Below are 27596 nucleotides of genomic sequence, written 5' to 3'. Positions count from 1 at the left end.
GAGAAACTACCAACAAAGCTAAGAGACAACCTACAATATCGGAAGAAATTTTTAGCAGCTGTACCTCAGACAAAGGTCTACTATCTAGAATATATAAAGAATTGGAAAAAAATCAGACCCCCCAAATTCAAAGACCCAATTCAAAAATGGGCATCCGAAATGAACAGACATTTCTCAGACAAAGAAGTAAAAACAGCAAATAAATATATGAAAAAATGTTCAACATCACTGGTCATTTGAGAGATGCAGATGAAAACAATGCTGAGATTCCACCTCACCCCACAAAGAATGGCTGCTATCAAGAAATCAACCAATAACAAATGCTGGCGGGGTGTGGGGAGAAAGGAACCCTTCTCCATTGTTGGTGGGAGTATAGACTGGTGCAACCACTGTGGAAATCCATATGGAGATACCTCAAAGAACTAGGACTAGAGGTCCCATTTGACCCAGCTATTCCCCTACTGGGCATCTTCCCCGAAGAATTAAAAGAATTGTGCCACAGCAATATATGTGCACCTATGTTTATAGCAGCACAGTTTGTAATAGCTAAAGTTTGGAAACAGCCCAAGTGCCCATCAACTGGAAACTGGATAAAGAAGATGTGATTTTTTATAAAATGGAATACTACTCAGCCATAAAGAATGAGAAACTAGAGTCATTTATAGCTAAATGGATGCATATTGAGGCCATACTCTTAAGTGAAATAAATAGGACACACATGTGTAAATACCAAATAGTATCTCTAGTGTGAGAAACTGAAAGTGTATATTAGGATGAAAATGATTAAAATGAGTAATTGATAATTTGAAATAGGAAAAGTTCCAAAGGGGTAGGGGTGGCGGGAGGGGAAGGGGAAAGGGAAGAGAGGAAAGAAAAAAAAAAAGGAAACAAAGTCTATGTGAATAGGGAAGGGTGGTGGGGGTGAAGGGCGCATAGGTAATGGGGAAAAAAGTAAGAACTAAGATACATCATGTTCAGGTAGAGACACCCAATGATAAATGTAAATGTATTGTATACCTAAAATGTACCAATTAATATAAAAAAGACTAATGTGTATCTATAAAATGCCTCAAAGTTGCCTCCCACTCAGTACATGTGAACTCTTATTCCTATTGCTGCTTATTCTTATTCTTATTGCTTATTCTTGCTCCTTATTCTTATTCCTATTGCTGCTATTTCTCCATTCAGCCTTGAATGATTCATTCAAAGCCAGACAAGGAACAGATGGTTGTTGCTGGGAGAATAAGCATTGTGACTGGGGACAGAGTGACACAGAAGTGCAGGCACAGCTGGGGAGAGGAGAAAAATTGAGTTTGACTGGGATGTGGGATACGGGGCAAGTATGTGGGAACCAAGCCAGAGGGGGATGGGGGGAAGGACACGAATTTACTGCTCTCACGGCCTCTGAGATCACTATTCTTTTATTTTATTATTTTTATTAGTGGATATTTGTGGGACATAATGATTATATTCATTGTGGGGAGTTGGTATACACAACACATCTGAATTCTTTTTATGACCCTTTTTCCTCCTGCCTTCATCTCTTGATCTCTTTCCCATTTGCATGAGATCTCCTTGTTTCCTATTACCTATGTCTGTCTTTTATTTTGCTCTTTTATTCATTTATATTTTGGGTTTCTTATATAAGAGAAGCCATATGCTACTGAAGCTTGTGTGTCTGATTTATTTCACTTAGAAGTCAGTGTCCTGGCAGCAGGTGCTATGTGTAGCATCAGAGAAGGCAGGGAATCCCTAACGTATTCAATTTTACACCTTGGGGAGGGGGCTCTACTTACCAAATGTCTCCCTGAAAAAGAGAAACAGAAAGGTAGCAGAGTGAAAAAATTGAATGACAAAATAGGTAGGGATGGGAGCGGGGTGGGTGTGGGGCAGACGGCCATATGAAAGAGAGGTTAGATTTGTAAGTAACTTTGAATTATGGGATTTTGTCCACTATATGGAGAGGTTAGAAAGGCAACTTCTGTCCTATATGGGGATGGTTTTCTGGCCACATGGATCTGCATAAAGGGGCAGCATTTGGCCCTGTGAAGCTGCAGGCCTTTGCAGGAGGAGCCTTGGCCAGTGGTGGTGGAGGATCAATGGATCCATGTTGGCTTGGGGACTTCTTGCTGTTCAGGGCCATGTCATCTGAGGCTCATGTCCATGTCGGGCACTTATGGGGATGTGAACCCAGATACCATGTTTTCTAATCTTGTCCAGTTGTGCCCCTCCCAACCCCATTCCCAGCATGCAATTGTGTTGCTTTGATCCTGATGATTTCAGTGCAAGCCTTAGTCCGATGCAATGCTTGAAAGCTGTTCAACTGTGTGGGAGCACTAACCTCTGAGAATCCAGGCCTATGATCACTCTCTGCCTGAGGTTCTCAGGTTGCACCAGCCATTATTTTTCATTCTGCAGGTTTTAAAAACTCAAGGTGCATTCTCCAAGATTCACTGGTACACAGGCCAGTAGCCAGCTGGAGACTTATCAAGTGTGGTACACAAGGCTGCAGGCTTTGAAGATTGAAATGACATCAGTCTTTCCACAGAGAGCGGGGAACCCAAGGAAACTGGACCAGTTTCTCCAAAACCCAGCCACATGCCCTTGTGGGATGCTGATTTGTCCCCCATACTGTGCTGGACAGTGCAAAATAAACACACAGAGTCACCAATTGCTTTATTTATTCTCCATTTATCCAGGGAACATCAGAGTGTATTCATTCTCAGGATGGAAAATTACACTTTGGAGGGAAAACAGCCATGGTGACAGATGACCATGAACTTCAGGTTTGTCTCATTCGCATGTTTTATTTATCCGATTAAGGAAGGGGGAAAAGAAAAGACAGAACTCTAAGGTGGCACATATCCTCACAGGACACCAAGGTCATCATTCCTTTCATTTTCATCAGCCTAATTTAATTCCACAGATTAATCAAAGTGCATGGTGTGAGAGGGGCTTCTTGCTGGAGAATAAAACACCTTCAAGAACAAAACTTTCTTTTCAGGTTCATATCACTAGGGGTTTCTTACGTGAGGATGCTTGCTGTTGTCTTTATAAAAATATGATAGCATTGTATAAACTGCTGGGGTTGGACATTCCAGGGTCCGCAGTGTGAAAATTGCAAACTCAGTGATTTCCAGGAGTCCAGTTCTGAAAAAACCCATCGTGGGGACAGCCACAAGATAATAAACCTCCTTGCTGCAGAGACTCGAGGACATAGGGCAGAGGACAGGTCCCTAGACTCCCACTATACACATGGGGAAAGAGGCGTAGGAAGGAAGCCAAATGATTCTTGCAAATCACACAGCTAGTTAGTAGTAGGAATTCAAATTTCTTGGGTTTTTAAATCCAGTGCTTCCGGGCATTGCATAAGCATACACTTCCAATATTAGTTTTTCTCACCAAAATTCTAAGGTTGGCAATTTTAGCTTTTTAAATGAGAAAAAAAGAATCTGGAGAAAACACTAAGATTTATGGAGAACACGGATACATTTGTGTTTCATCTCTGGAACTTCATGGTAAGATGTAAGTAAAAGACTAATGTTCAAGTCAAAATCAGGCAACTTCAGGTTTCTATGAACACATGACAATATCTTATACACAGAGAGACACAGGTAGGAGACAGCACCACGCAGGAGGGAGTAGAAAAACCAACTATCAGAAAACAAAATGGACCACGTTAGCCTGTCTGAAAGGTTGAACACTTTAGACAACACGGAGAATCAGCCAAGGTCACGACAACCAAAAGAAGACTCCAGGGGGGCTCGAGGCAGGCAGAGAGCATCTGCTTGAAGCCGCTGGATGCCCGCAGACAGGTGATGGTGACACGGTGACACTGCTGTCACCAAATCACCTGTAGCAAGCACGTATAAGCTCCCTCCCGCACTCCAAGCCCCTTGGCAAACAGCCCAAGGTGGGCCACTGTCCAATCCTTGTCATCTCGGAAACCAGCGCTCCTTTTCCCAAGGTGTGTGAGCCATAAGGGGGACAACAGGGGCGGGGAAGGCTTCAGGTTGCCGACAGAGGCTGGACATTTTGAACCTTGGACAAAGTGACCGGAATCTTTGTCTCCCCTGGGCCCAGAGCTTTACTAATGGGCTGAGTGTGGGCTTTAATATCTGCGATTCGCTCTTTAAACTTTTGCTGAAGGAATTTCTCTTCTTTGGAGTAGCTTTTGGCAAACACTGACATCAGCAGGCACCCCGCCATGGACGTGCCCCCGATGCAGAACAGCACGGCCCCCGCCAGCTTACACATGTCGAGGGCGCTGTTAAACCGCACAGCATGCGAGTCGACTACCACAAAATCTGCTTCGCCAAAGGCTTCAATTTTGGGGGGCACAAGAAAGCCCACTGCCAGAACAGTCAGTCCGAGAATCACAAAGATTGTACCTGAGATGAGTCCGACCTAGAGGAAGAGGACGACAGAAGCGAGATGGATAAGTGAGGCTCAGCCGTCCCAGCAGCCACAAGGGTAGGAATGTCCCCAGTCACCCCAAATCTCTGTGAAAAACCTACTTCATTTTCTAGTTAAAAGAGAAAGTGGATCTTAACACCAACTAGAAGCTGCAGCATGGGATCTTGAGTGTTTCTGGTTGGTACCATGTTTTTTGGGGGACAAACTTTCCTTTGCTGCCATTTCCTCATTGATCGTAGGGACAAGAACAGCAGCTCTGATGGCCAGAAGCTGGCCTGATACAGTCCCTGGGGCTGCATGTTGTTCAAAGCTGCCTCAGAGCCTCAGGAGCCCTGCTGTTCTTCTGTCAGGCTAGTCTCACAGAACATCAGCTCAGACAAGCTCATTCTGTGACCAGCATGGAGACAAGTCAAGGCTACTGCATGATCTTGTCTAGCATATCCAAAACAGGATTAGTGTGCAAGTCACAAAATACCAAACACCTGCTCTCCTGGCTAATGCCAGTAACTGCTTCTGCTCTAGCCACTGTAGCTTTTATGTTGCAACAGTTGGCTTTCCCTGCATATAAGACATAATTAAATACCCAATCATAGACTTGACCCTGAAAATCCAGAATGAACTCTCATGTCCTTAGATCCTTCTTCAAGTTACTTAAGCAAAACCTCATTCTATAATCTGTCCTTTCTCACTCTTTCTCTCTCCTGGGCCCTTAAGGTATCACAATCTCTCACTGCAATGAGTAATAAAATCAATCTGTTTCACACATAGATATGTGCAATAAGTAGATATGTCCCTGGTGGTTCTGGTGGGAGGACACTGGCAATTCTTATTGCTACTGACTCAGTTCCTGAGTAAGCAAGGAAGGAACCATATTGGTCAGTTTATCACTGGACATGAAGGACATATTCTTATGATGTGTGATCAAAAAACATGGTGAGTACTTAAGTTAAAATTAAAATTTAGTATGGTAAAAGACACATTGCCATTAATCCCTTCCAACATACTTCTTCAAACATATTTATCCCATCATTCTTGCTACTTTCTGAAGTAGTTCTGGAAATCTTTTTCATGTCTTTATGAAGTATGAGCAAAAATATGGTGAATGCTGCTGCTGAGTGTCATCCAATAGAAAAGTAAGCTCGTAAAAATATTATGGGATGTCTTTATCTACCGTATTCACCGTATCTGGCACCATATGACTTCTGGATCTTTTCTACAGTCAGAATGACCATGGAAGGTCAATGTTTTGAATCAATTCAGGACATTGCAGCAGCCACAACAGGCAACTAAAGAGACTCATGAAAGAGGCCTTCCAGAGCTGCTTCAGAAGGGACAAGAACAATGGGATAAGTGTGTTCAAAATGAGAGGGTATTTTGAGGGGGATTAATGGCAATGTGTCTTTTACTTAATTGAATGTTGAAAACTTAAAATTCACTGTATCTTTCAACCACACTTTGTATGTATAGGAGATGTCCTTACCTATAGAAGGTAAGTCACCAGGCCCAAGACGCATGGCTGGCAAGTTGCCAAGGTAGCACTAGCAGCTGGGGAGCTGGCTTCAGCCCCAGGTTCTGACTTCTCTCCCTTGTAGCTATGTGAGGTGCACTAATGCAGATGCTACTCCTACCCAATGTTAGGAATAGCAGATGGAAGATAAACTGCATTAGGTAAAATTTTATTGAAGTGAACACACTAGAGATGGGAAGTGATGCACTATTTGATGGTTGGAATGTGTATGTTTGGAAGAATAGATTCAGTCTTGGAGTCTAGCACAGCTACTTAGTGCTTGAATCATGAAAGTTGCTGAAATGCTGTAATCATTGATTTTCCCATGTGTAAAATGACAAATGGTAATCATACCTAGCCCAGAGAGTTGTTGTAAGCATTAAAAAAAGGCCATGTGTGAAAACACTTAGCTCTGCATTTGGCTAATTGATGAATTTTAATAAATAGTTATTATTATTACTTGGAAATACATCCCTTGTAAAACTCTTATGCTGCACTAGCAACAGCATTAAAACAATTGCTCGGCATCTGGAACAAAGAATATTTAATATAGTTATTTATTTCTTAAACAAAATTTTTCATTTCCTCTTGTACCTAATTATTGGTAGAATAACAAGGCTGGAAAAATAACCAAACTCATAACACCATTTAATCTTGAATATTTAAAGTGTATGTACTTATTTAGTAAATTTTAGAAGTAATATATTAATAAAGGGAGTTTGGACAATAGAAGGAAAATGCATTGATAAATCCATCTCCTTAGGGAAGGGAACTGGTATTATTGGGTATCTACTTCAACCTGGGTATAGAGCTAAGTATAGTTTCATTCAATCTTTACAAGCATCTTTTTTTTTTTTGGTACTGGGGATCGAACTCGGGACCTTGCACTTGTGAGGCAGGCGCCGGAACCACTGAACTAAATCCCTGGCCCCCTAATCTTTACAAGCATCTTATGAGAGGTAGTATTTTTATTCTCATTTCATCTATTAAAAACAGGTTTATTTGGTCAAAGGAGCACTGTTCAAGGTTGCATAGTTAGCAGGTAGTATAAGCAAATTCTACTTCTGGTCTGTCAAACTCCACCTCCCACTTTTCTTCTACCCAATGTACCCTGCCAATTACTATTTTGCGTATTTCTTTATTAATTTTATTGTAATTTCAAAAGGAGTTTTGAAATGTAAATATACAGACAAATCTCCTTTTGTGTAATATTGTAAAGAAACTGAAAAACAGAGTCAATACAGTGTCTTCTAAAAAAGCAGAAATTGTTCTAAATAAGATTAGTGCTGTAGGAAAGTCAGGTTGTATAACGTTGTGGATTGCTTTCTGCATTTTCTAAAAATAGTGGAGAGTAAATTCACCTTCTGAAGCTAACTATTATTTATAACTGCTTGAAAATGACTCACATTGGAAAACTGAAGGAGCAAACTAAATTAACTTAAATATACATGGTGACATGCTTCCTATGTTGCTAAATTACCTTCCGCCTCAAGAGCTGGCACTAATTCTCAGCACCGAGGGCAGCAGAATGCAACTCATCTTAATACCTGAGCTTCCAAAGAGCATATGAAGAACGTGCTCCCAACCCTGGCTTTTGTCTTTGCTCCCCACAGCTCTCTTTCTGGCCCAAAGTGCTATAAATCCTCTTGAGCCACAGACCCAGGCCCAGACTGCTGGATGTGGAGCCGGGTGACTGATTCTCAGTGGAGTCCTCTCTTTAGCTGAGCTTCACATTGCATGTGAATCCACTCTTGGAATTGACTTAGAAGCTAAGAGGCAAACAGGGCTTGCAGATGGTAGGACTCCTGCTCACTTTGAGAACTGGAGGCAGCCGGGCCCTTGGAGCCAGCTTGCTTTTCCTTTTTCCATCAGAGAATCCCAGGAAGAGGGAGGCAGTGCAGTGGACACTGACTCTGAACTCAAGTCTCAGAGGGACCTCCAGACAATGTACCCACAGAGGGACTCTAAGTCTCTTAAAGCAGCCAGGGAGAGCTCCAGTTGGTAGACATGAAGTGCCAGATACAAGGAGGCTGCTTCTGAACCTTCCTGAGCCCATCGTGGAGGTGAGCAGGGCAGTCAGGATGCACCAGCTTAATCCTGGTACCATGTTGGAATGGTGGAAGGAATAAAGACTTGGGGAGTGACTCCCTTCAGTATCTGAAAAATTATCTTCAGATACTGTACTAAGTTGAAGTAGTCTTGGGCCTAAGAGGAGGAGGGCTCTTTTAAATTGAGAGAGTAAATAAAACTACACCAGGGAGATCATGTAAGGGGCTAAGAGAGCAAAGGAGCTCTCTGCTCAGGGCCATGTCAGGGGGCTGGAATGCTGTAGTGTGGTCAACCCGAATGGTGAGAGAGAAGGACCATGCCAGGACATGACAACCCCCAAAGCAGCTGGAGGGACAGTGTTGGGGCTGTGACTTCTGAGGTCTCTCCTGGCTTGGGCAGAGGGTACATGAAAACTCAGTCCCTGCTCACGCAAACAAGGATTGGGTAGGGAAGAGAACTCAGGTTTCTGAAATCCTGCTGGTGGGGCTACCAGCAGAGATGGCTATTATTTGGACCAACCTCTCTCTTCTGGTCCTCAGTGGGCTGGTGGGGTCTGGGAATGAGCTGACTCCAGCAGGCTAAGCAAAGCCGGCAGCAGCAGGCACAGCTGTTCTGGCAGAGGAGAGCAGTAATGACTGTTGGAAGCAGGAATTAGCAAGGAAGGGAAGAGCTGCCTGTGGGGACAGGCTGGGTGGAACTGGAATAGGAGCCATCTGGCTTGGAGGTTATTCGAGGAAAGCGCCTTGAGAATGAAGACTGGATGCATCTGCATCAGCCCTGCTGGCTGCTCATGACTTCTTTGCAGATCTGCAGTGGTGGCAATGAGTTTTATGAGGGCTAAGGTCTGAGTCCTGCCCCACACCTGACTCAGTTCCCCAGTCTGGGTAGTGGCATCTCCCATCAGCTCTTCCACCTCACAGAGACCCCTTCTGTCCAGGTGTCACCTGGGGCTGTGGCTTCGACACCTACTTTTACCAATGATTCCCAGTCTCCAACTGCAGCCTGGCCTGCTGTTCTGCGTTCTAGGCTACATATCTGTCAGGGAATAGGGGGATCAACAGAAAGATGTCCCAAAGACTCCTTAAACCTGAATATTCAAAATGGGATCCTAGAGCCCTTCGGTATCTCTCCATGTTCCTCCCATTCACCCTCCTAGTCTCTCCTCACATTCACAGGGAACAGATCACTAAATCTTACTGATTCTACCTCCTAAGCTTCTCTTAGATTTTTCTTCTCCTCCACCTCACTCCTTTAGTGACACAAACCATATATCCAGTCTAGGTCCCTCACTGCTCAGCATCCTAGGCTCCCAAACTTCTCAGACCTTTCTTCAAGTGTCACCTGAGAAAACTTTTAAATACAGAGATAGGCTGGGGATGGTGGCACATCACTTTATCTCAGCACTCTGGGAAGACGAGGAAGGAGGATTGCAAGTTCAAACCAAGCCTGGGAAAATTAGCAACTTAGTGAGACTCTATTTTAAAAAAAAAAAAAATTAAAAAGGGCCAGGGCTATAGTTCACTATGAAGGCTTTGGGTTCAATCTTTAGTACTGTAAAACCAAACAAACCAAATCAAACCAAACCAAACCAAGCCAAACCAAACAAACTACACCAAACCACAACAAAACAAAAACAAAAAATGAAGATTACCCCCATGGTTTTTCTTCTTAACAGTCTTCCTCAGCTGCTCTGAGCCACTTCTGAGATGGGGTGAAGGGAAGGAAAGGGGGAGGCTGATGCTGAGGTGAGGAAAGAAGGGCTGGGAGTGAGAAGCCTGGTTTGGTACCTGTAGGATGAGGCTGTTTGCTGCACAGACAGTCAAGCGGGAATGGCCTTAGTCAACGTCAGGTGCAAAGAAAAGAAAAGAAAAGAAAAACACCCCATCCACACCAGCCTGTTTGATCTCAGGTAGCAGCAATGAGTGGCAGATGGGACCAAATTCCATGGAGTTTTGGAGATGAAAGCAGTTGTAGGCATTGGGATAAATCGGAAGTTGAGATAGTAGACATTCTGTGTGTGTGTGTGTGTGTGTGTGTGTGTGTGTGTGTGTGTGTGTGTTGACACCAGACTATGAGGCATTCCCTCAAGCCTTGAGGAAAGTTCAAATTTATTATTATCTTTATCCTCACTGTACTCAAGTTGAGAGTTCTGAAGCCATTTCTATTCCAGGGCTTTTCAAAGTCCCTGTGTGACCTGGCTCTTGTGTGTGTTTCTAGTCCATCTCTGACCTCTTCCAGAACCTGTGAACAGTTACTGCAGCTGTATGGCACTGTCTGAAGTCCCCCAGTGTGCCAGGCTCTCTTATTCAGCATCTTCAGCTGGCAAGGCATTCCTTTCTCCTGGGAATCAATTCATGCTTGTGCTCATAAGGTCTCCTCTGAAAACCACTTCCTCTTCAGCCTGCACCAGACACACACTCCTCCCTCTCCCTCAATCCCTGGGCTCCCAGTAAGTACTCTGACTATTTTTAGGAAAGGATTCAGCGTATCGCATTGTAATAATCTGTGTCTCTGTTCACTTCCCCTATTTTACTGTGAACCCCTTCACGTCAAGGTTTATATCTTATTTAGAGGTGAAGAATATATCTTGTATTCTGTAGTACATGGTGAACGGTTAAACCTAATAGAAAGAACAGCACTGTGAGATAGGTGTTTCGTAGAACCATGTGATAGAGAATCAGTGTAACTCCAGCCCATTTGATTCCAGTCTCTGTTCTCATCAAGGCCCTCTATGTGGCCCTTTGCTCAAGAGTTCAAGGGCCGAGTCCTATCGAAGTGTTGTGAGCACTGTCCCCAGGGACAGACCAAAGACCCCTAGCACAAGGCCACAGTGGAAAAGAGCACAAGTAACTCTAACCATGTACAGATGCATTTTGAAATGAAAGCCAAAACATTAAAAAGGATCATAATAGAAACATGCAAAACTGGTTCCTTTCTCTCTGTTGGTACAAAGCATATCATAAACCCATGGGAACGAATACGCACATAATCTCCAGGAGGAAGCCAAGAAACGTCAGTTTATTTCCTTGGTAGAGACAAGGTCTCCAAGGCAGTCAATCCTTAGATTACTCAGTTTGACACTACGCTGCTTGCAGTTAATGAGTAGGATATGGATCAAGGCTTAGTTTTTTCTGGAGTGTAATCTCTATGAGGGCACAGACTTTGGACAGTTTTTTTTCTGAAGCAGGTCTGGTACTATAGGGAATAAATACTTTTGAGTCTTATTTGTGTAAAATAGGGTGGAGAAAACATTAAAATCTGAATTGGAAAACTGGTGATTTACTGAGAATTTCATAACTATGCATTATTTGATGGGTTTCACAGCTTCACAATCACATAACCACCAGAATTTTGGATCTACCTGAATGCGCACAATATTCTGTATGTCAGCGACCATAGCATTTAAGGATAAAGGACATATAATCCCCTTTGTCCAAACTCTCTTCCTAGATGGTCTCAACTAGTCTGACACATTCCAGGCGTCAGTAGCTTCTACTCTGTGAGCTGCAAAGCGATACATTTACTGGCCTCTAGAGAGCACTACATCTAATAGGCATCTCCAATGAGCCCAGCCAAAGTCACACTCCTGCTTTCTCCTGGGCTCACTCCTCTCCACCCTAGGAAACCACAACACTATTCATTATATGGCTCCGGCTGAAAGTCTGCACTCATGGCTGACTCCTCTTTCTCTCATGTTCCAAACCTAGAGAATTAGGACATCCTGACAACTTTGCCCTCAAACTTTATGGTAAACTGGACTACTTTCCCCCCTCTCCACTAATACCACCCTAATCTAAGCCACCATGATCTCTTCCTGGGTACTTCAACAGCCTCTGAATTAATCTGGCTGCTTTGACTTTTGCCTTTCTGCAATCTATTTTCTGCACCGTAGCCAGAAGGATCTTGTAGTAGTGTTGCTCTTGCTCTTCTTATCTTTGGGTGGCTTCACATGTTTGCTGAGGTAAAAGCTCAAGTCTTCACTGCAGTCTATGAGACTCTACAGAAATCACTTGTGCCCTGGTAGGCATTTTTCTGAATTCATTGCTTCTCTCTTTTCTTACTCCACTCCACCCAGACTGGATCTCTACCTCATCCTCTTGAGAGCTTTCGGACTTGCTATTTTCCCAGCCTAGAATGACCGTCAGCCAGACAACTTTAGGGTCTGTTCCTTCTGCTCCTCCTGGCATGTGTTCAGATTCCATCTCCTGTGAAGGGCTTTCTACCCTCAGCATATCCAAACATCAGTCTATCATTCTCTGTCCTCTTATTCCGGCGGATTTCTCTTTATAGCACTTGACACTATCTGATCTTCCATTGTGGACTTTATCTGTTTGTTTGTTTATTTATTTGACTTTATGTGTTTATGGCGGTTGCCCAGGACAGGTTGTGAGGCCCACGAAGGCAAGGACATTTTCTTCTCCTATTTACCATTTTAATCTCCAGCAATTTAAGCTCTGTGGCACACAGAGCTTGGTACCATCTGTTTCTTTTTTTTGTACCAGGGATCGAACTCGGGACCTTGCGCTTGCAAGGCAGGTGGCAGAACCACTGAGCTAAATCCCTGGCCCGGTACCATCTGTTAACAGACTGAATCCACTGTTTAGTGTGACACCTTAGAATCTCAGAACACAGAGCTGGTATTCTGACTACTCTATCATATCTTAGCATTTGCTATCTCTAATACCCAATTATTTCTTTATAATAACTGCTGCAGCAGTTTGTCAAATGATACCTACCAAGCCTGTAAGGTAAGCTGAAAGAATAGGCTGAGAGAATATGTTTGCCTATGGGTGGTTTCACAGTGAATTTAGTGGCACACAAACAACCTTAGCAATAATAATAATTATCATGGCAATTGTGCCTACTTGTGTTTAACTTGCTCAGCACCAACTACATTGTGTGGAGAGGCTTTCTTTGGCCCACAATTTAGCTTCTCTTTTCCTAAGGGAAGAAAGATGCACGTAGAGTCACCATGAGTGACACACACAGTACCAAACCACTCGGTTCTCTATAGCAGCAGTATTTACCATGTCCATTTTTTTTTCCACTGCCAGAGTCAAACATACACTTTTTCCTCACCTTCCAGAATACTGAGCTCCACCTGTTAGGTGATCTCTGGATCTGGAAATCATCCTCATACTCCCAGATAGAGGCCGTACAGTCTTCATAGAACTGGTGCAGGTAGGACCGCACGCCATAGCGCTGGAACCCACCCTCTGTGGGCGCCTGTGCTTGCTTGGACCCACAGATGTTGCTGCAAGAACTCATTCTTCTCAGCTGAAAAGAAAACATCCACATAGCTGAACCCCTTGGGGACTGGACCCAGCATCAGAAAACATATTAAGGTGGGAAAACCAGGCTAAGTCCTGGTAGCCTGCTTGAACAGTGCTTTTAAGAGAAAAGACACTTCGCTGGTTCTCTGTAAATGAATACAACAGCACAGGGTACTTAAATTATGCAAAACTATAAGCATGAGGCTCATGAGAGATGGCAGAAAAGGAGCTGAGACTTTCATTGCCTTGACAAAAAATCTTTACTTTCTTAGAATCTAGTAGTTTTTACACTTACATGCTAAAGGCTCAGGCAGACATTTCCACTTGCTGCAGCTGGAACTTACCTTGGACTCTCCTCTCAGATTTTTGATCATGTTCCCTTGTGAAATCTACATGGAATTATTCTTAGCAGTTTGAGATTTGCGTTCAGATCTCATGTATCTTCCTCTAACATTTTAACTCATTGTCAAGTTGTACAGATGCTGTATTTAAAAACTGCTGAGCAACTTACACTTCATGCTTTACTAATCACAAATGGCCAGGCCAATAATTTACACTTCACTAATTCTAGCAGCATATGTATCTTAGTTATCATCTGTCCATGTGGGTGGTGAGGATGCTATGGAGAGAGCATTTATGGATTTAATTTAATAATTCATGATTAAAAAAGAAGGAATTAGCAAGGGGCAGTAATATTGGTGAGAAAGGAGTTCTCAGTTATCCTTTTTATTCTTTGTTTTCTGAATCTGTATTGTGCTACAATCCAGGCCAACAGAAACATATTCAATGTTTCCAATTACTTAAATAAGAAACAAACTAGGGATGTTTGTCAATAAGAGAAAACACTGATCTATGATTCTGTCAAATATCTCAGTGTGGTCATTTAGTTTGGTTGAACAGAATTATGGGACAAACACAGTCAGACTTGCCCTGTCCCATGGGCACACACAGAACCCATAAGAACATTTCATAAATGTGTATCTGCAGCTACAAATAGTTAGAAAGGTGGTCAAATTCAAGACAATATGGTCTAATGTCAGAAAAATGATGCGCGCCGGTGGTACTGATGTTGACCAACGGCCCCCTCCTTTTAGCTGCTAGTCAGTGCTACACTGGGTACCTGTGCCTTCTTCCCCCAGACACAGCTGCCATCTAGAGAAATCACTCGGGAAGAGAGAGAAGGAGAGGCAAAGCACTTTTTACAAAAACTTTTAAACATTCAGAAGAATATTATTTCACAACAAATCAAAATTTTAGGATGTACTTTGGGTGATTAGAACAGCAATGTCTGACAGATCAAAAGAATGTTACCTCATTTTCTTATCTTGAGTGCTAGGATGAGCTCTTCAGTACTTTCCATTTAATGCTTATACAATGAAGATGATTAATAAGAACCTATTTACTACCAGTGATATGTAAGTGGAATAATTTAAAGGCATCTTCAAGATATTCTAATAAGAAATTCACTTAAGGAGAGCTGCCCTTAGTGTTACTAATTCTGCTTTGTCACTGAGGAAACTGAGGCATAGAAAAATCATCTTCTTAAAGGTTATGCTGTGAGCTGTAAGTCAGGCAGGATGTGAAAGATGACAATTAATATAATAAGCAGGAACAAGGACTGAATCATATACTTACATAGTCAGAACCAACCCATATATCTATATACATATATCTATATACATATCTATATACATATCTATATATACATATATACATATATATATATATATATATATCAGGTTTTCTATAAAGCCTCAGAGACTTTAACATGAAAAAAGAACAGAAATAGGGATAAAAACATCCCTCAAAGCAACAGTGGGAATTATCTTCCCTCAGCACTGACCTCTAGCTTCCTCTAGCTTCCTTCCTGAGCTCTGATGCAGAGCAGGACCACTGACATGTGGTGTTCAGTCCCTGCGTAGGTGGCATTTTGCTCTTTTGGTTTATAAGTTGAAAGTTAGTAGTTCCACTTTATTTAAAAAGATGTGGGTAAAATAAAGAAGACATAGAAAATATCACAAACAAATGTTTTTGAGCCTGAGCCTGTACTCTAAGTCAGAATGGGATTTATGATGTTGGGTACATTTCGGAAGAGGAATCTCAAAGAGCCTTCCTTTCTCCTCCAGGGGTGCAAGCAGGAATGAGAGCTCGGCCTGCCTTTGGCTAATGCACAGAGCACTGAATGGACGCGACTGCCAGTTCCTAATCTGCAACTTACATTCATGAGACTGCAGACAAGCTCATTAATCTCTTTGGGCTATGGTTACATTGTCCTTAAAATAAGATGATTGGACCAGATTGACCTCTAATTGCTTTCCAATGTAGTTTTCTAGGATATTTTTGGCTACAAAACTACAGAATGAGTCAGTTACTTTATGTTGGATGAACAACTGATTTCCTACCTCCTTCTGTACCCTCATTGACTGACCTTTCCAAACTCTTAGTAAATTCCAGTATGTATGAAGCTTCAGCTGAAAGGGACTTATAACGTACTAGTTAGGGTAGTTACTTGCTATCACAGGGATTGAATGTTCATATAGTGCTTAAACATATTACTTCAGTATCATTTGTGTTACCTAAAATAGTAGCCCCTAGGAATCTGAGAGGATTCATACATCTTCTCAAAGATATAATTAGTTGTGATTCACTCCTAGAGGAAAATGACCACTTTTAAGAACATGAGTTTTATAACACAGTAGAATAATGGTTTTGGACAGTTACAAGACTTTAGAGAATCCAGAAACTTTTTGTCCCAATTCAGAGAATATGATACTTATTTGGAATGTACTTGGTAATCTGCCACCTCTGGTGTTGTCAAGAGGAAACATGAGATCACTTCATAAAGTCTCTTTAAAAGGAGGGAAATTCTTAAATGGTTCACAGTGAACTAGGATTGAGACATATGAGGAAGGTCAGGCAAAGGCTTTTCAGCATGGCCCAGCATTTTCTTACTGAGCAGGTTTCACTAGAGTTTGGAAGCTGTGTTTTAATGGCTGGGTAGCAGCAACAATACCAGTAATGGCAAATCCATGACTGTAGATAAGGGCAGATTTTAGCAGATTGCGTCCTTTAGGAAAGACCTTAACATTCTAGGAGATACATGACCTGGAGGGTGACTAGCATTTCCTAGATGTATTTAAGTTAGTCCATATTGGCACATATTTTATAGCTGCTTCCTGGAGTCTGGTGCATCCTCCCTGTGGACCTGGCATCAAGGCAGAGCACAAGCAATATCCATGTGGGGTGTTCTGGTCCCTATGAAGAGAAAGCGGTTTTCATACTCTAGGAAGGTCATTCTAGAAGCTGTTAAAGGAGGGTCCATCCATAATTTCTTTTTATTATCTGCCTATAGCAACTATCTCACTTGCATGCACAGTAGTACATTTAATGAATATTCAATCCTTAGCAACACAGCATGCCTTTTGTATTCCAGAGACCCCTGGAAGGAGAACATCATATTGTAGCTCTCCTCCTAAATTCTTCTGAGAGGTTTTCTGCAATTAGTATATATAAATATCAGTGCTCTACTGCTCTCTATCCTCTTGTCCATATCTGCTTCCTTTCATAGCATTTGTTACTACCTGATACGCTAAGAGGAGCTTGTTTGTGGTCTAACAGACCATATACATGATAGACTAAAAGCTCCATAAGGGCAGGAACTTGTTCTATCTTGTTCATCTCTAATCTCCAGAACTCTGAAACTTCCTGGCCCAGTCTTACAGGTGATGATGTAGTTGATGGCCTGAGTAGTACATCAATTTTTTAAAAAGCTCTTCCTTCTTTCAGTGTTTTTTAAAAGCATTAATGATGTGTGGGACAATCTCTACAAAGAAATGAATTCCAAATAACTATATGTCTAGGAATATGTATGATCCCAGGTGTTACTATTTTGGGCAACAAATACTAAAGTAATGTGTTAAACAAACAGTATACAAACATTCTTAATATAAATACTTAATTTTAAGTAACTAACCTAACTAGTACCTTACACTTTCCTTTAAACTGCAGCTTCATTTAAAGCACTGGGGAGACAGTGGTTACAAAGTTGAGTGGGGACGTAGGGTGCCTTCAATTGACCCTTGGATTAGGAGACACACTCAAGAAGATACAAATGCACTGAAATGGGGATCAGAAGGAGGCATTCACAGCAGGAGAGAGATGTGGAGAGTCCCTTGAACAATTGCTTTATCAGGCAAACAAATCCATATGTGTGCTACTGTGATCACTATGTGTACCAATATGCTATAGTGTCAATTTGCTAGAAATCTGAACCTCAGCTGAATACAGTATATGCAGTTATTTTGTGTTTATTGTAAAAATGCTCATAGCCATGAAAACAGAAGATGTACGCCTCATGAGACTCTAAGAACACCACCAACATTACATTATTTGTCCTTGTGGTCTCCTTGAGAGAAGAGAGGCAGCAAATTGAGGCACAGAAAGAATGAGTGTTTTCCCAGGGCTCTATGTATGAGTCAGTTGTGAGGCCAGGCCCAGGCCTTGTTCTATTTATTGACTCTGAAATATTCTTCAATTTTTCGTACTGCTTTTCTCTCCCTCAAAATAATTCTGAGATAATGAGAGTGAAGTTCCCATTAGGGCCACTTTCCCACAGGCCCAGCACTGCAAAACACAAGGTACAGGCACGTGGGCCATTTAGACCACTTATCTAAGTCCAAACCAAAGGGCCATTGCACTTAAAAGGCTCCACTGGGTCCACAGTGGACACGGGAAGACACAAGAGCCTGCTAATGGCCTTTTCACTTCTCCGTCAGGCATTCTGGAATCATATTGGCCTGACCTTCAAACTTGAAATGTGTTTCTACCAGTGGGTCATTTCAGAGACATTTTATTTTTCTAGAACAGTTGTAGTGATCATAGTTCTGTAGTATGAGATTTAAAAAAATACTCTCTAAGTTAGTGAATAGTTATCTTTAATTTGTAAAAGCATAGTAATGATGTGTAATTATCTTACTCATTATCAATTACTTTACTTCTTCAAGATATATATTTTTACTAACATACATAAAGTCCAAAGCCAAAATGAGAAGAGAAAAAGAACCCATATTCTCTTTTTAAACCTCTTTATCTACAAGCAAACCAGTGTTGCTTATGTATCTACAAATGGTAAGGTTGAGTCTTACCTTTGAAGGCCTTGTCCTTTGCTGTTGTTTACTTTTTAACTTTTCTTTTCAGCAGCACATTCTTCAATCCTATTTAAGAAAAAAAATTCTGCAGATGTGCTTCAGATCAAAATCTAAACTTCACAAGCTAGTTATAGATATTATAAAAAAGCATTTAATGTTGACAAAACACTGACAGTGTTTTGTTCAAGGGTAGAGAAGCTTTTTTAAAAAAATTAAAAAACAAGTCTAACTGATATTTCATAACCTTCCAATGGCTTCCATGATAATTTGTAGAGTAAATGAGACAACATACATCAAAAGAGCTTTCTAAGCTACAACACACCATATAAATGATATTCTCACTTCGATATAACCAGAACCCATGCAGTTAATCATACTAACTAGACCAATCCATTTGTATTCTACAAAATCTAAATAGATATTAGCTTTCTATATATTTGAGAATTGATTTTTATGGGGTGTGTTCCATTATATTGTAAAATAAATGAGTTCTATAGTCAATGTGGTTTTGGATATTTACATGTGTTATGTCTTTAGTAAGGCTCTTTGGACAATTTACTCATTAGACTCAATTTTACTCCTATATCCATTTTCTTCCTATCATGATCATTTTACTTTCCATCTGGCTAAGAAAAGCAGGTGCCCGTGCAAAATTTAATTAAGAAGCCATTGGCAGCTATAGCTTCCTACATTATTCTAGTCTTGTGAAATAAAATGTCTGGGGGGGGGAGAGGGAGGGAGGGAGGGAGAGAGAGATCTTTACAAATTCTTTCTGGTGGACATTCTTTTGCAGAACCCAATGTCTCAGGATAAGTTGGCCTACCAGAGACCAAACACACTGTTTTCAGCATGTCCAGGGTCATTCTATAGAAAGCAGACCTAAGCCTTCTTCAAGACCTAGTCTTGTCCTCAAAATTTATGTGATATGTGAGCAGATGGGAAAATAATATATTAGAATATTGGGTCTGGATAAGCAGAGGAAAGTAAGTCAACTCTAGATCACTACATTTACCACCTTCTCCTGTCTCTGGTCTTTCTCTTTCCCTTTCTTCCAGCCCCTGTCCCTGTCTCTGCCCTTCTCTGTCTCTTTCAATAATTACATGTCCCTTCTTTTAACTGTCGCCTTCCCGGTTTTGTCTGAAGGAACTGATTGCACTCAAGCCTTCAGCTAGCAGCGCGGGCCTGTCTGGAGCCCAGAGAGCTCTCCAAGGTGCCGAACACATATCTGCTCAGACCCAGGAACCAATTAAGCAAACCTTGTCTATTCCACTCTGGCTGTGTTCTCTGAGGTCACCAACCTTGGTCTGACCCCTACCCAACGACCCTTTCTCACAACACAAAGCGGTAGATCCTGAGATCCAAACACTCAAAAAACTTCAGACATGGTACGAATTGGGGAGGCCGAGTGGGGGTTCGATTCAGTCTGAGAAATGTCAAACCAGCTTTGCACACCTCAAATATACTTTCTATCTTATTTTTACCTAACATAACAACTTTCTTGTCTCCCAGGAAGGAAAGTCTTAAGTTTTTAGACGTACAACACCCTAATTCTTACGTAACACGAACCACCAAAGCATGGGGTGAGCTACCCCTAATTTATATGTTTTCACGGATTTGCAATGAGTACGGTTTTTGCAGAGGTTTATGTGCATATAATAAATGAGAGACAGAGAGAGAGAGAGAGAGAGAGAGAGAGAGAGAGAGAGAGAGAGAGAGAGAGAGAGAGAGAGAGGAATATTTGTGCGTGAGGAGGGAGGAAAGAAAGGCAAAGAAGGAAGGGAGGAGAGGGCTATCTGGAGAGCTGGGGAAAGACCTGGAGCCCGGAAGCGCCCTGGGCTGAGCGTGGTTTACCTGCCCCTCCGATCCCCTGACCCGTGGAGCAAGTGCAGCCAGCCTAGCCGCAGATCTCTCGCCGGGGTCCCATCGCTGCCGCCGCCGCCTCCACCGCTCGCGCCCCGCGGAGCCCAGCCCGCGCGTGATTGACAGCGGTACCCACGTGCCCCCTCCGCCGCCGCCGCCGCCGCCGCCGCCGCCGCCGCCGCCGCCACCGAAGGGGAGGGGCCTGCGTGGCGGCAGGGCGGTGAATGGGCGGGGCCTGGGGTGGGCGGTGCCCTCTCCCCCGGATATCCGGCGCTGGGCCAGGCTGGAGCTGCCTGGGTCTGGGCACGTTCTGTTTGCTTACTGCTTTCTTTTTTTGCACAAGCGGTTTCCTGGCTCCATAGACATATTTTTCTAAATGAATGTGGAGGCAGCCAGACTTGTTGGGTGACTCTTTCACAGTCCCCGCGTTTGAGACACGCAGAGGCGCCTCACCTCTGTTTTCCTTCCTGCGAGGGACGCCAGACGAGGCTGGCCAAGCTCTGTCCAGCTGGCCCTGGATGACTTCAGTTAACCCTAAGCGTAAGCCTAACCCTAGCTTCTCCCCTAACCCCAGTGTCACGCAGGGTGCATGGCTGAGATGAAAGAAAGATGAGGGAAATAAGTTACACATGATACTCAAGAAAGAATAAAAGAAATGCATCTAGGTAAGAACCCACGAGGGCCTCAGAAAACGTGTGTGGGCCTGAGCAAACTAGTATGCAAGTACGGTAGCCTCTGCTGCATGTTGCTTTGTGCAGACACCGGTAAGAGGCCTTCGATAGTTTACCAAGAGCAGTCATATATGCACGGCCGTGCTAAATAATAATGGTAGAGCTCGGCATGTGGCAGGTGTTGCATTACATACACTGACTGTGTATTTATTATATGCATATTAGGTCACTTAATCCTCACAGCAGACTCACAGTTACTTGTGGAAGGTCACACAGCTGCTAAAAGCAGGAGGTGTAGTGCAGTCTACAAGGTGACCTCCTAGAGAGGATTAAGGGTATAAGTGATGCTTTGCTCATGATTTCCTCACCTCCACCTGAGTTTCAGGCAAAAGCTTAACAAAGCAACTCTGCTGTTATTCAAGAGTGCACACAGTAGAGCAGAGGCTGAGCAAGTGCTGGGAAGGCCACGGAGGTCAGCGATGGCTTTGTCCTCCCTGTCCCTTGGATTCACAACTCAGTCCCAGCCCTCTTCAACACCACTTAAGCCTGTAGGTGGCAATTATTTCTTTCTCCCTTCCCAGCCTGCACCTTTCATGAGTTTTGAGATGTTATTTGTAAGCTGGCTTTTCTCACACCCAGTGTGTGGATCTGGTGAACACCTACTCGTTCTTAGATTATAAATGGCTGTGTATGTTTCCCTGTCCTTGAAAATCCATAAAGATCAGCACATATGCTTAACTCTGGGAGCAGGGAAGGCATGGCTGACTTGTGACTCACTGTGTATATGTTGTTGGTGCCTGGTAAGTTCTAGCTCTCTCCCTCTCCTTTTCACCCTCCTTCCTTTCTCTCTCCTTCTCTGCTTTCCTCCCTCTCTCTCCTGGGGATCCAACCTAGGGCCTTCACACTGAGCTCTACCCCGTTTTGTTTTATTTTTTCATTGAGGCAGGATCTCACTCTTGCTAAATTGTCTAGAATGGTGTCAAACCTGAGATCCTCCTGCATCACGCTCCCAGAGTATTAGGACTTCAGGCATACACCATCATGCCTAGCTTCATCTTGATCTTGTTTGCTAAGGTATCTTTCCACTTAGAAATGTAGTCTAGTTAAGATTTAGAATCGGATGGACCTGAATTTTGAACCTGGATCTGCCACTTGCTAGCTATTTAACTCTGGTCAAGTTATTTCGCCACTTTTATTTGCTGTTTTCCTTATCTGGAAAATGTCTCTAATAATACCTGCTGCATAGGGTAGTTGCAAGGATTTAATGTGATTATATTCATAAGGCAGCGAGTGCAATGTCTCATATATAGTAACTACTCAACAAATAGCAGTTATATTATTTTTATTATTATTTTTATTTCACTGTTATTTACCTAAGCAGTATAAGAGCCTGTGAGTACTTTTAACTCGGAGTCTCAAGACTTCTAAGTTTCTCAGACACTTTTCATTTGCTTTATTTCCTGTTTTGTCAGATCCATTTCCAACTGTGCCATCTCTGGCCTATGCACATCCAGGAGACCAAGGCAACACAGCTCCTCTAAATTCCACATGCACATTGGCCTTTACTTGAGCTCAGTTTGAGGTCATTTAATTGCTGAGACATGTAAGATACGGCTTACATTCTCAGACATGTGTGAATGTCCTTGACATGTGAGTCATCACCATTATCTTGCTTTAAACAAATCATACTTTCTCTTTATTTATTTTACAAACATCAGGTAACAGAAATGATTACTTGGAAGCAACTAAGTTTTGAGTTAAAACATATCACACAATTTCCCTGAGTTATATAGATACATTTAACAGTGAGTAGCTTATTAATCCATTATTAAGCACACATTGGTTGAATGTCTGCCATTTGGAGCACACAGGGCAAGGAGAAAACACAAGGGTTGTAAAAAAGTACAGCAGAAGGGTCAGGGGCGATTCCTGTCTCCTGGGTTATTTTCCAGGAGGGATGCTGTGATCCGGACTCTTAACCGCCTTTCTAACCACCTATCTTATGACTTCCCTTCCATGCCCATTTCTCATCAGACTGAACATATCTGGTGTTCTTCACACATGATTCTCCCTGTTTCTTCCCCTGCTGTCAGTGCTTCCAGTGCCAGCATCCCTGCTGCCTTTTCAATGAAACCTTCTTTGATATGCTTGAATGCAACTTGTTCTTTCTGTTGTTCACTTTGGATCCCGTCTTACCCTTCTTGTGGTACTGGTAGGTTTTTCTCCTCCTTAGACTATAATGATTTTTTGAATCTACTTACTCTTTCCTCTTAGGCTTGGGAGCATTCCAAAAGAAGGATGTACTTACAGTATACTTTCTATTCTACACTTTAACAAGCGCAGTGCTTTGTACAAATTATTCATTGTTGGTAAATGAATCAGTTTGTAAATGAGTGATGTGGGCCCAGATCCGGGCCTTGACAGGTGGATAAGAGTTTTGGAGGAGAGAAGAGGGCATTTTGACAGCTTAGAGAATGAAGAACACAAGATTCAGCTTGCAGGTTCAGCTCCCAGGCTGGTTTCTGGGATCCAGGTCTGTAAGTAAGAAGAGGAAGTGATGGAGAAGAGCTCCACTCACTTCTTTCCTTCAGCCCATGAAAGGCTCAGGCTGCAGTCCCTGGGCACCTCCATGAAGAACATCATTCCTCTGGGTCGGCTGTGGCCTGCCCAACCAGTCCAAACCCAGGCCACGATGTTCCGCAGCAGGCAGGAACTCAGGATTAGTATGCTCTCCATGTTTCCAGGCAGAACAGATGTCTGTCTGATTTTTTCTACTTAATCATGACAGAGGCTTCCCAGTGATCAAGATCCAATTTCACATTTTCTGAAATGCTGTGGCTAAGAAATTCTATTTGGCCATTTCTGAGACTCAGCTTCCAGCTTTCCAGAGAATCTATGCTTGGTGGCTTAACATGTTTGGAAGGTGCAGAAGGAAGCAGCCACAGTGAAGGCAGCACTTAGCCTTGCTGAGGTGAAGCAGCTGATTGGAGAGAGTACTGGGCATGGTCCCACTCCAATACACAGGCTTTCCTGTGCTCCCTTCAGTGCGACTATCAATAGGACCTATGCTTATCTTGTAAAATGACTGCTGTCAGAGAATATTTGACATAGGAAATAGTTTCTCTTTGGGAGGAAGACTGTAGTAAGCTGATCAGATCCTTTCTTGCAATCCAGTGATTTGGGGGGTGAGATAGGAAACAAGATGGGCTAGAAAGAACTATCTAGAGCCTGCAGACCTGCCCCAGGATCTCAGAGTAGTCCGTCTCCATTGTGTTTTTTTTTTGAATCCATTGTGTTTTTGACAAGCAAGTTGAATGGAGGATCCTGAAGGCAGAGACAAACTTTTTCTGTGGCACAATTTTATCTGGAGCTTGAAAGTATTTAATTTGTGTAACAGAAATTATCCTGGGTGCCGTGCGGCATAGTGTGGCTATCTGCTTATTACCTATTATGGCCAAGGCTCTCTGCTAGGTCATGCCAGTCCACAGATACATAGTTTCTGTCTCTCAGAGGTTTCTGCTCAAGGCTAGCCCTGAAAATCGGACATATACGTAAATAATTATGGTACAAGGAAGAAAATATTCTATCATAGAAAAGCAGATATGCTACTCAGGGAGTTGAAAAAAACTGAAAAGTTATTTCTGATCTGGGAGTAATGAACATGGTTCTGGAAATGCTTTGAGAAAAGTCTGACCAGTCACCTGGTTCTTGGTACATAAATGATAATTAAAAACTCCTTAGGCAGGAAATTCAGAGATGGGCATAAAAGAGTGCTCACTGCAGATCCTCTGGTCTAGAATTCCACGAGTCCGTATTTCTGGGTTATTTTTTTTCTTCCTGTTTTTTACATCCTAACTCTTCCAATCAGAGTTGCAGTTGCTCACATATTTCTATTTCTTGTTTTTAGTATATGTTCAATAAATATCTCATAATTATGATGATAGCTGTACTCTACAGCTTTATACAAATGAAGATGTGGTGTGTCAAGTCTGTAATCTCAAGTCATGAATAATATTTGGAAGGCAAATATTTTTGTTTTATTATTTTATTTGTACATATTTATGGGGTACCATGTGAAAATTTGATACATGTCTACACCATGTAATGATCAAGTCATCTCCTTAAACATTTACATATTTTGATTAGAACATAATTGTACATATTTATAAGGCATGGTGTGATACTTTAATACATGTATACAATAAGTACTGTAACTATGAAATGAGGTAAATAAAATTTCCATCTCCTTATCATTACTTTATATTAAAAGTCTTCAATTTCTTCTCTTCCAGTTACTCATACAATATATAGTAAGTTACTGGAAATTGTAGTTCCCCACTGTGCCATAGGACACTCGAATTTATTCCTTCTGTCTAATTGTATTTGGGTACCTGTTCTGCAGACTCCCTGTCCTCTCTCTGGCTTTCCAGCATCTAGTAATCAATATCCTACATTCAGATCAATATTTTTATCATCTGTATATGATAAAGAACTTGCAGTTTTTGTTTTTCTGTGTCTGACATTTTACTTAATGTCCTCCAGTTTCATCCATTCATTCAAATTATATAGTATCATTTTTATGGCAGAATAATACTCCATTGCCTATGTATATCACATTTAAGAAATTCATTCATCTGCTAATGGACACCTAGGTTCATTCTATATTCTGGCTATTGTAAACAGTGCTCCAATAAAGGTAGATGTGCAGGTATCTCTTTTATATGGTGATTTGATTTCCTTTGGAGATATACCCAGAAGTAAGGTTGCTAGATCATAAGGTAGTTCTATTTTTAGTTTTTGAGGACCCTCACACTATGATGGTATAGTCAGTATACTAATTGCACTCACCAATAGTATATGAGAGTTCCCATTTCTCTACCTCCTCATTAACACTACCATTTCTCTATTGAAGATATTGAGTTTTCTCCCATACATTTGTTGTCCATTTGAACTTCTTCTTTTGAGAAATGTCTATTTCTATCTTTAGGGAAAATCTTTTATAACCAATTGGTATCGTGTAAGAATGGGCTAGACTGTGTGTATGTGCTTATATGTATGTGTGTGCACGTGTTATACATATTGAATACAAGATTGAGGATTTTAAGTATAGGACTTGATTTCAGGTGTGACCTGTAGTCACTACAGAGGAATGATCCAATAGGAGTTCAATGTCAAGAGTAATGTTATTATCTGAGTACTTAGCAAACACAGATGTAGGAGTGTATGGAAATAATTCTATATAAGAAGGACCAGAATATCTCTCAAATAGAGTGAAGTCTTTGTTTTCCAAAGAAACACTGAAGGATGTAATTGCCACAAAGGGAGGAATTCTTCTTGTGGTGGTAGGAGGGAGAGGCTGAGTGGCCTCCTGGTCCCTGTACCCTTGACCAGTTTAACATGGTAGACATGGCAGCATGCCTACAGTGCTCAGCTCCTCTGCCTTGGGAAACTCCTCACTTCACACTGGCTGCTGAGGCCACTAGACTTCTCCTGAGGATAAGAAGTATACTAAAAGTCAGCATATACAGTACTAACATGTGCAAGTGGTACTATGCATCTCTACACACTACATGCTGTAGGAGATATTTATGGTTCAGTGGTTAAATGAGGTCATGGTGACTGAGATGATTTTAAGTTACAAGTCTTTGTTCATTCTTGTATTTGGATCAGGCTTTAAGTATTGGTCCAACTCACCTCCACAATTACCAAAGTCATTGCTCTGGGGTCGTATTGGGAGTAAATAGAGGAAATATACACACAGAGTCAAAAATTCAGAATATATTAGATTATCTCCAGCTGTGCTCCTGGAAGAGATGTTATAGTGATTTCATCCAACCATCGCATCTTGGTAGATAGCAGGGAAATGTGTTCAGGTTTGAACCCCAAGAAAGGCTGCACAGGGCTGAACTTTCTTATGGATAATCAGTTCATGTTAAAAGCTGCTAGTGAGCTTTAAATGATCTCTGCTTTAAATTCCTGCTGTAGGGGATTCTGTGTGAAAGGACACAAAGTCAGACAACTTGTAGAAATACTGTGGCTTTAAGGGATCCAGGGAAACCCACTGCTCCAAAAATTCTTTCTTAAACTTCTGTCTAGTTTCTGAATTCAAGTATATCCAAATTATGCTACTCCTAACATACAGCTTTCATCCTTGTGAAGTTCTTCATGAGGAGCAGATGATTCTTTATATTTATTAGTCAATCAAGAGTCTGAGAGTATTGAAGAAAATGACTACAAAGACAATGGGGCCAGAGAAGAACTTTGGGTTATAGATGGGAAATATAAATAAATATCACCACTACCCAATGTTAGTGTATTTATACTACTTTTTGAGAATAATGAGCAGTTCAAAAAGCTTGATGAGGTCCACATCTGTTGTATGCAGGTGACTAAAGGTTGCTTTCATTTTGAGTTCTATAATGTCTGATAGCTTAATGAATAAATTCCTTGATTTCTTGGAAGAGAAATGGAAGTCTACTTTTTATAATTTAAAATGACTAAATATGTATGGTGGGCTCTTTTTCTCACAGTATCTTGTCTTCAGCTTTGCCCACTGCATAGACAAACCCTAAAAAAAAAAGAATCCATTTAACTAAGAGATAGACCTTGTATAAAGTAGTTACTCTAAGTTTTAGAGGAATCCATACCAAAGCTTTCCTTTATTTTAAATCGC

The 27596-nt window shown here is 41.8% G+C and overlaps 1 protein-coding gene and 1 long non-coding RNA gene across 4 annotated transcripts in view; one reads left to right on the top strand and one right to left on the bottom strand.

Annotated features, from left to right (window-relative positions):
- Nucleotides 1-2664: 2664 nt before the first annotated feature.
- On the bottom strand, nucleotides 2665-20426 carry Nrsn1 (neurensin 1). The gene is made up of 4 exons (XM_004847613.4): nucleotides 20244-20426; nucleotides 18390-18458; nucleotides 13052-13249; nucleotides 2665-4407 (listed from the first exon to the last, which is right to left on the bottom strand). The coding sequence occupies exons 3-4, from the start codon at nucleotides 13238-13240 to the stop codon at nucleotides 4009-4011; spliced, it is 588 nt and encodes a 195-aa protein (XP_004847670.1). The 5' UTR covers nucleotides 13241-13249; nucleotides 18390-18458; nucleotides 20244-20426; the 3' UTR covers nucleotides 2665-4008.
- Nucleotides 20427-20525: 99 nt separating this feature from the next.
- Nucleotides 20526-27596, top strand: part of LOC147826231 (uncharacterized) — a 113847-nt gene continuing 106776 nt past the window's right edge. For all 3 annotated transcript variants that reach the window (XR_015439348.1, XR_015439352.1, XR_015439349.1), the window contains exon 1: nucleotides 20526-20792. This is a non-coding gene — a long non-coding RNA (uncharacterized LOC147826231). The remainder of the gene's footprint in view (nucleotides 20793-27596) is intronic.

The sequence above is a fragment of the Heterocephalus glaber genome, unplaced genomic scaffold, assembly GCF_053883595.1.
Source record: "Heterocephalus glaber isolate CG9 unplaced genomic scaffold, H.glaber_assembly_v1.0 deba00001472, whole genome shotgun sequence".
Taxonomy (NCBI): domain Eukaryota; kingdom Metazoa; phylum Chordata; class Mammalia; order Rodentia; family Bathyergidae; genus Heterocephalus; species Heterocephalus glaber.
This window is presented reverse-complemented; position numbering and strand designations above follow the sequence as displayed.